This window comes from Cyprinodon variegatus, unplaced genomic scaffold, assembly GCF_000732505.1.
Source record: "Cyprinodon variegatus isolate N-32 unplaced genomic scaffold, C_variegatus-1.0 Scaffold9, whole genome shotgun sequence".
NCBI lineage: Eukaryota > Metazoa > Chordata > Actinopteri > Cyprinodontiformes > Cyprinodontidae > Cyprinodon > Cyprinodon variegatus.
The window spans coordinates 1307881-1317339 of NW_015150462.1; the positions used below are offsets into that span (position 1 = coordinate 1307881).

The following is a 9459-nucleotide window of genomic DNA, read 5'->3' on the forward strand; positions in this document are numbered from 1 at the left end:
AAAACTGAATAGTGTATAGTATTTTCACTGTATTGCATTTGCATCAAAAATATATTTCTCAACTTAAGTCTGTTGCAGCAACTAATCATCTATCCTTTAAACACAAGCAGCAAAGTTGGCAGGCTTTAATGTTGCGGTTCTGTTTTAGTAGCCATTTAATTTATTGTACATTTTACACTAACTACTTGTAGCTCCTACGCCGTTGGTGCACAAAAACACCTTTTTTCTTTTTACCTGTTTAGCAGCACTAGCCCACCACCCACCGGTGTGGCACAAGTGTTATAATACCTATTCAAGTTTTGTCAGAAAAATGGTAAAAATTATTGATCTTGCAGCGGCCTAATCGTAACAAACTATTTTGTCATCCTTCTTCCAGCCGAGATGTTTGTTAAAAGGGTCATAGAATGATTTTATAGGGTATCTGGTCCTTAAGGTCTCTGAATAGGGTGTGTAACATTGGTTGGGCTGAAAATGGCATATTTGCTGTTCTATGAGCCCTAATGCAAGCCTGGTTTAAGCCCTAGAATGAAACGACAGGTTTTTTTTCCTTTTATGGTATGCTCATGAATATTTAGATGAGCTGTGTGTTGACTGGTTGGTTTACAACAAGCAAAGCTGCTGAGCAAAGACGCATCATAGCAACAAGCACTCACTCACTGAAACATCGAAATTGTTGATGTTGTAGGGTGACCAGACATCCTTCCTCTTTTTTCCGGACATGTTCTACTTTTCATACCTGAAAAAAAATGTCCGGGGGAAATTTCAAAATTGTTCGGTATTTTGGTCGACTAGAGTGCAGCACATAGTCGGAACACACTGGGCTTTCAGACCGAGCCATCAGCCCCAGGGCTGGTCTGGGAACCTCGACGGAAGGGGGCAGGGAGCCAGCGGGGGATGGAGTGACCAAACCTGACCCGGTAACAGTAGCCTGGACACAGGCGACCCGTGCCCCCCTCCTCCGGACAGGCGGCTCATGGCCCTCTGCTGAGGTCCGGTCCAGTCAACCAGGGGCAACCTTGGGCCAGTGAACCAGTGGGCTGGTCTATATGTAAATTTTGGGGCGTGACAAAAGTACAGGCCAGAACCAAATAAGCCAACATCCCAAAAGTTACATCAAATCGGGGCTTCGTTTGAATTCGCCCGTTTTATAGTGGAAGTTTAGAATTGTGAGATCTGCTGAGAAAGTAGGTGTTGATGGGGTTTGAACTTCTCTGTATGTCCATTTCACCCCCTGAACTATCGTTATTCATCTATGACCATGTTTTGCAATCTATGACCCCTTTAATTCTGCATGTAAAGCCTATTTTCTGAAACAACTAATTCAGATTTAGTTTTTCTACTCTTGGAATCAAATGAGCAGAAACTCTTTGCCTTTTCCTGTTTTTGTGTTACAAAGCGGTTGTCTGCTGACTGCTAATGTGATTCAAAGTCACAGAACAGCATCAAACTGTACATCCATCTTTCAATTTACTCGAGTTGAAGTGGGGTCTCGCCGTTCCGTGAGGTGCATCGCTCTGGAAGGATATTACTTGTTCCGGGTCCCGGAAAACTGAGTGCAAAGTACTTTTGCAGGTTTATGAATCCAATAAACCTTCCCTGAGGGGAAAACAAGGTGATGCTGTTACAGGAAGAGCAGGAGCAAGGTTGACAATATAGGGTGAATATGATAATTTGAGGATTTCTGGAAAGCTGGAGCAAGAGAAGTTTAGGTAGCAGAGATGGAGTGCCTGCAGCTGGAGGCTGTCAATAAGTTGGAAAGAAATGCCCCCCTAAAGAAATAGAGCATAGTAGGGTGGGTAAATAGAGTTTCAAGATGTGAGCATCTGAGGGAGATGGTGTAGGAGGCCTGGAACTAGACAAAAACAATAAAAGACTGAAGAGAGGCGGGGGAGGAAAGCGGCAAGACGTATAAAGATGGATCAAGCATGCAGTGAAGTGGAGACGGAGGGTGTGATTGAGGGCACGAGGAGGGAGGAGGTGTGGGAAAGCAGCCGTGATGAGATGGCTTCTACTGGACCATGTGATTGATGAATCGGCTTCAGAGAGAGAAGGAAGAGATAGTGGAAGGAGGAGGGGGAAAAAAACAGCCTTGATGAAAAGACCATTCGCAGTCCCGCAAGACACGACAAAATCCATAGCGTGATAAAGGAATGAGCCGCTTTATCTGCAGCCCTCCATCTCTAATCTGATTTTTCTTATTCATTATTTTTCATCCTCAGTTGTCTATGATGAGGAAGAACATACGGAGCAGCTGTCACATCATAGATTACCGTCAATCTGGGGGAAAGAAGTCTTTGAAAAGATGGGATTTAATTTATTTTGACATTAAGCTTCTTGTTAGCCTGAAACCGGTTTTCTTCTAGAAACACCCTGAATTTACCTCAGACCAGATTCCCTGACAACGCTCTGGTAGAGGTTGGTTCCCAAACTTCAGTAGCCTTTCTTCCAAACAAAGAAGGGTAAATATGGAGCTGTGGCCCCTGAACTTTTTGCAACAAAGACTGGTTTAATGGCTTAACTCTTATTTTCTCTGATTATAATAATAATAGGATCTTATTCGCTGGACCATTTCTCTTTTCTAAAGACGTTTGCTTTTCACTCTGTTTTGCTAGCTTGGGGATTTAATGGCAATATAAGTACAGTCAATTTTTCAAAATAAAACACCAGTCAGACATAGTGTAACGTATTTGATCTTTTTGTGCAGCCTGGATCTCAGTTTTAGTTGTATTGTTTTATATAGGGGTTAAGACTTTAATGCTTTAATTTTGATTAAATAATTATGATTTAAACACGTTGGAAAAATGTAGGCAATTAACTGCATTTTTGTTTTTACGTTTATACTCAAGTACTGAGTGGGGACCTCTGTATTCGCTGTTTCTTGCGCAACTTTAAATCTGAAACAAGCAGCATCCCAAAGCGATGGTCCATGGTGGGTGTTCAAACTTTAAAACGCTCGCAGTGGTAGTCATAGCGACCGAAGATACGGCACAAATGACGAGCCTCAGAGCAAACATACATAAATCAATGTCTGAAAAATGCAAACTCAGATTTAACTCCATCAGGGCACCAATATATCAAAAGGATGAGTTCAAGCTAGTTCTCTACGCTCATTGCTTCTTTGTACTTTAAGGTTGAAACTAACGTGATTAGTTACTTTGAAGATATTTTTTACTTTTGCCAAGCAGCATTAAATGTTTGGAAAATATCAGCCGAACATTAGCGTTAATGTTCGCTGATCGTCGTCCTCTGCGCTCTTTCATTTCAGTCTAGAAAGTGTTTTTGCTTTCATTTCTTTGAGTTGCAGTAAAAAAAAAATTAAGATATTTTTGAGCAAGAAAGAGCAAGACAGTTTCTAAACTGTTTAGCCACAGTTCAGCACGAAAATATTTTAGTGGAGTAATAAAGATCAGAGCTCGCTCTCTTTTTTTTCCCCAAAAATATATTTATAAAAATTTTAGCAGTTTAAACAAACACCTTGAACAATATACAAAATATGATGACAGCAAAAGTAGCGTTACTGTTCAAGTCAAAATAAAATACAGACACAATATTGGTTCCGATGCGACTGACCACATTTCGTGCTTAAACTCTTATACTGAGAATTAAATTTGACAGTATATGTCCTGAGCTTGCTCTCTTTTAATTGTAAATTTAAAAAAAAAAATCCATCCTCCTGGCTTCTTAAAGCCTGTGGAGTTTAATCCCTTTATATTTATAAATTTTTTCATATGTTGACAGCTCTGAAGGAGTTAAGATCACGGCTTGCACTATCCGCATAGCGGTGTTAGTAAAAGTCAGGCTATAACGACAAAAAGATGATTGTTTTGAAACCATCAGTAAATAATAAAATTAAAATAGTTTATTTGCTTACAACAACGTCTTCTTCCCTGGCAGTCTCCACAGCAACGTTTTGTGTACCCTGGATTTTTTCCTGAAACCCTGAAAAAAAAATACATGCATTCTAGTTTTACTGACTGTATATTTCTATACCAACTCCTTTGAAGGTGAAACAGAGGAGTGAAGCATAAACATTCAAAGCACCAAACCTTTGACAGTGTTACAGTGAGCATAGTATTTTAGTCTTGCTTAATCTAATGCAGAGCAGCGCTGTGGCCTCCTCGGATTCGAAGACTCCTTTCTAGCTTTGGGTATCCCGTGATTTATTAGAAAAACAGGCAAGTCAGCTGCTTCATGCTCAGAGGAAAAACGGACGGACAGTGGTGGATGTTGTAAGTGTGGTTTAATATATAACAATTATGTGAATAGGCTCGTCCTAAACTAATGAAAATGGTTCATTTAAATCCTTAGTGAGTCAGATATGTCAGGGGTATATTTAGTTAGCAAATGGGTTTGACTGATATTTAAGCACAGATTAAAATCTCTCCGAGATGACTGTACTGCTGCTGAAGCTCAGCATCTATTCTTTGCTAGCTGAGAGGACTAGACCTGGTCTAATCTATGAGCGAACCTGAACACAGACTCAAGCAACCCGACAGTTGACTCACAAACTAGCAAAAGAATGGGTACCGAACTTCTCACTACTGTTCTGTGTGCCAATTTCATTTTTGAGATTTTGTCATGTGATTCATCAAGCATGATATAGCCCTCATGCTGAAACATAGGACCATCTTCAGAAACTTGAAAGTAATCCCTATCGTCTAAAAAAAAATCAAATTTCCTTTTTACAGTAAGAAGTTAATGCCGCCAAAGAGTGGTTCTGGAAAACTGCATAAAAATGTTCAGCCATTGTCAATGAGAGCTCAGGCTAAGTGATACTAACTTTTCCACATTATAGAACAGAAATAAGTTTGCTGCACAAAACTTGCAACAGAAACCGAGAAGTCTTTGACCTAAACGAGCAGCACAGCCGCCACAATCTTGTCTCACCGAAGCTCAGTAGGCAGCAAAACTTTCCAGCCCTAAAGCCACTAAGCATATGGTTGGTAAAAATGGAACAAAAACATAAATTACTCACAGAACAAATTTGATCCAAAGATTTCAACAATGGTGAGTGTCTAGACTATCAAAGAGGAGGAGGATCTTTTATAAATCTCTTTGCATTGCTGCACACACACCAGAAATGGGGAGATTTAGCAGGAGGTAATACCAAAAATAAAATTAAATATATGCTTTTGTTGTTTAAGTGTAACTTGAATTGCTTTGTGCAACTTTTAATTTAGTAATGTACGATAATACTTTTATAAAAATGTACCCAATGCTGGAATAGATGCAGGAACAGGAATGAAAAAAAAATTATTTGTGGTTTGTTTCTAAGTTAAGTAAAGAGTATAATTTCCTGAATTGGTTAAAATGTAAAAAGCAGTTTTATATTTTGTTTTGGACGAGGGCAGACAAAGAAAAAACGAAACATGAAACATGAAGCTTTTAAAGATGACAACCCTGTCCTCCTGATTTTTATTTTTTTTTTATGGAAATTGCTCCACTGAAACTTTTTGTAATAACAGGACTAGATTATATATATCGGGGCCTGAACCCATTAACGCACATTTTTATTAAGAATGCTCCATCAAAACTTGCCGGCCCTGCAATGAGCTTTGTATGGCGAGGCTTTTGTGGGACACTGAAATTAATATGCAACCATGACTCTTCATGCAACCACATTAATTCTATGGGATTATTCAGGAATTTGGTTGAGTATGCTCACAGGATGTTGAAAATCACATAACTTTCTTTTTTTCCCCATCAACATTAATTCAATTCAGTTTATTTCCAATTCACAACACATGTCACCTCAATGCAATCCCTCACACTAAGCATGCTTGCAGCGACAGTGGAGAGGAAAATCTCCCTTTTAACAGGAAGAAACTTCCAGCAGAACCAGGCTCAGTGTGAGCGGCCATCTGCCGAGGCCGACTGGGGTTCAAGGAGACAGATCACAATGATCAGCCCAATCCGAATCAAAAAACCGAACACTCAACACAACACAGGGCAGCTTCCCATCAGCTGCGACCAGCTGTGATAACAAACCTTCACTTCTTCCTCATCTGTTTTAAAAGTGGTGCACTCTGCTCCTTATCAATGCGTTAACAGCTGCCAACCAGTTAGCTAACAGCTGTCTGCGCGCAGCATGTTCATTCGCTCTTTCTACCATAATAACAGTCTACACATAGCCTTTCCCTCCTCATTCTTAAAACCCTCTAATCTGGGACATTTCCAGGGACAGTTGGTCCAATTATTCTGGTTTTTATATCCAATTGCCATCTCCGTGATTAACTGAATATCTATAAACATAGTGCTGGACATTAAAAACATGCAGAATGAAATTGAAATGTAAATCTTTGTTCAGCTACAAACTAGAGTTCATTTATATACAGTGAAGCCAAAGTTAGCTTAGCTAAAGTGAAGTTTTAAATTTAACAACCATTTTAAAACAAATGGCTACTGCTACCAGAACACATTCAAGATAATTAATGATGGCTTTATTAAAATTACTAGCAACGGTATGCATTTTTGAATGAAGTTGCCCACAATGGATTAAACATTTTACTCAAGTAAAAGTAGTAATACTTCTATGACAATACAGTTGTTTAGGGACTGGTAGTTCAAGATGATCAATGTTTATGCTTCTTTAAATATTGCAAATATTTCCATTCAGCCTTTTTTAATCAGATTCTGTTTGTTTAAAATCAGGGAAACCAATATGTTTCAGATTACAGCTAGGTTTATCTTCCAGCTGAACACCTGTCCTACCCATTTAGCTCTAATAAAACACAATAAGGTTTGTGTTTGCAATGTGATGAAGTGAAGAAAAGTGCACGAGGTGTGCATGAACTGCAAGGCATCTTGGGTGTTTGGTTGGGGAAGAGGTTCTTGCAAAATGAAAAAGTAAAGTCCAAGTGAGGTAACAAGAAACAGAGAGGAGGAAGGAGAGTAAGAAGAGGAAGTGGATATTAATCTGTTCTCATGAGGCCGTTTCACCTCCTCTGCCTCCATCCGTCTCCTCCTCCTCTCTGCTGCTCTAGCTCTGATTTGTGAGGCGCTGCCTTGGTCCGAGGGGGATAAGAGCGAGATAAACAGCATTTGCAAACAGAGAGTGGTGGGATTGGATACGGAGCAGGCCCCACTGTTCCTACTGATATTCTGTTTCTTCAGACTACAGCGCTCTCATCACAATGACAGGATAAGCCTGCACAGCTGCTGATTTTATAGTCAGTAATGAAATGGGGAAGGAAAAAATGTGGCTATAAAAGCCTCCTCTGGAATACGACATCTCGTCTGTTCCACCAGTTAACGCGCTGCTCTGACTGCTGTTTTATTACTTGGGTTTTTACTTTTCTTTCACTTTTTGTTTTTCCAGATTCAACAACAGAGATCTGGGGACCTTTCTTGGAGCTGCGATGGGACTCCATAAAGCCACAGACATAAGAAGTCTCCTCTGCAGAGCTTCTCAATCACCACAGTAGAAGACAGCGGAGAAGACCCGTTATCTGAAATTGATGCCAGCGGTGTTGCGGAGGCAGCCATTAGCTGCACCGCCAGATCTAAAGCTGCCCATGGAGGTGTGGCCCCGACGTTTCCAACACTGCTGCCGCTGGTAATGCCGGCCCGGTGAACAGCAATGCCTTCTAAGGTCTCCTGCTTGTACTTGTTGACAGTGGTATGCTGGGCCAGCGCTCTGTGGTACCTGAGTGTGTCCCGCCCTTCTTCTTCCTACGTGGGCCAAGTGTCGATACCGATGCGCAAGGCACCCAAAGTGAACAAGAACTCCACCTTTGGCAACATCCGCACGCGCACACTTAACCCGCACGACTTTGGCTACCTCATCAACGAGGCCAAGAAATGTGAGGCCGAGCCGCCTTTCCTCGTCATTCTGATCAGCACCACGCACAAGGAGTTCAACGCCCGTCAGGCCATCAGGGAGACGTGGGGCGACGAGTCCACGTTTCCTGAGGTGCGCGTGGTCACGCTTTTCCTGCTGGGCCGAAGCACAGATGCCGTACTCAACCAGATGGTGGAGCAGGAGAGTCAGATATTTCACGATGTCGTGGTGGAGGACTTTATTGACTCGTACCACAACCTGACACTCAAAACGCTGATGGGTATGCGATGGGTCGCCACTTTCTGCCCCAAGGCTCAATATGTTCTAAAGACGGACAGCGATATCTTTGTCAACATGGAGAACCTCATCTACAACCTCCTGAAGCCCACCACCAAGCCCAGGCGGAGGTATTTCACAGGCTACGTCATCAACGGTGGGCCAATCAGAGACATGCGTAGCAAGTGGTATATGCCCAGAGATCTCTACCCCGAGAGCAAATACCCACCATTCTGCTCTGGCACTGGCTACGTCTTCTCAGCAGACGTGGCTGAGCTCATATACAAGACCTCCTTGCACACCAGACTGCTGCACCTGGAGGACGTGTACGTGGGAGTGTGCCTACGCAAGCTAGGCATCCACCCCTTCCAGAACAGTGGCTTCAACCACTGGAAGATGGCCTACAGCCTCTGCCGCTACCGCCGGGTGGTCACCGTCCACCAGATCTCCCCTGAAGAGATGCACCGCATCTGGAACGACATGACCAGCAAGAAACACCTCAAGTGTTAGCAGATCGACTGGGCCAGCTCTCTGGATGCCTTCAGGGCTTTTGCTCTGCTGTGGAGGCACGACCAAAGCAAACTCCTATGGATTACTCTATTTGCCAAAACGTCAAGGTGTTTCAGAGCCAAGCAGAACCCTCTGGCGGTTATGTGTCCGCGCCAGCAGTGCACGGATTTTTCCATGACAGGAAGCGTAAACATGTGTTTAGCTCCTCATTTATACAAGGCACAGTCTGTCCCCAATTAGCAGGAGTGCAGATGAGCTAAACGCCAACAGACGCTCTGCTAGGCTCCGCCACTGGCTCTGATTCTGAATGTTCTTCATGCATTTGATGTATTTTCTGATCCAGCTGTAGTCATTGTGAGGACTATTGTGGAACTAAGACGCGATGACTTAATGTTTAAAGTATTATTGTGAGAGCATCACTGTTCAGCACAGATAGAGGTTTCATTTCCTGAAAGGTTAAAAGGAACATATCAGAGGGAAAAATGGCTGCTAGCATTCCCAGGTGAATGTTGATGTCTGATGTGTGAAGTGCAGTGGTTTCTTTCTGGCGGTGCTGAGAGACGTCTGCAAACTACTGTGTTTTTTATTACTTGAACATAGAGAGCAGGAGAACTATATACTGAGAACAAATCTTACTGTTTGAGTGATTTTCTTTTTTCCATTACTTGAAATTAAATAAATCTGTTTCATAAGATATTACGTCTTATTGGTTCTGCACAGTTTAATGCACATAACCTGGCAGTTAATATACGTTTGGTTTCCCTGTAGGAGTGAAAGCATCTAATTATGGCTGCTGCTCACTGCAGCTGCTGCTGAACCTTCCTCGTGCCTCTGGAAGCATTCCCGCTGTCTGTGCAGGTGGTGGACAAGTCAGGCAGACTCCACTGTGTGAT

At 42.2% G+C, this 9459-nt stretch overlaps 1 protein-coding gene across 1 annotated transcript in view; it reads left to right on the forward strand.

Annotated features, from left to right (window-relative positions):
- Positions 1–9259, forward strand: part of LOC107086615 (beta-1,3-galactosyltransferase 1-like) — a 225550-nt gene extending 216291 nt beyond the window's left edge. Inside the window, exon 5 of the mRNA XM_015377687.1 lies at positions 7319–9259. Coding sequence (XP_015233173.1) covers positions 7580–8566 — 987 coding nt within the window. The 5' untranslated portion in view covers positions 7319–7579 and the 3' untranslated portion in view covers positions 8567–9259. The remainder of the gene's footprint in view (positions 1–7318) is intronic.
- Positions 9260–9459: the final 200 nt, after the last annotated feature.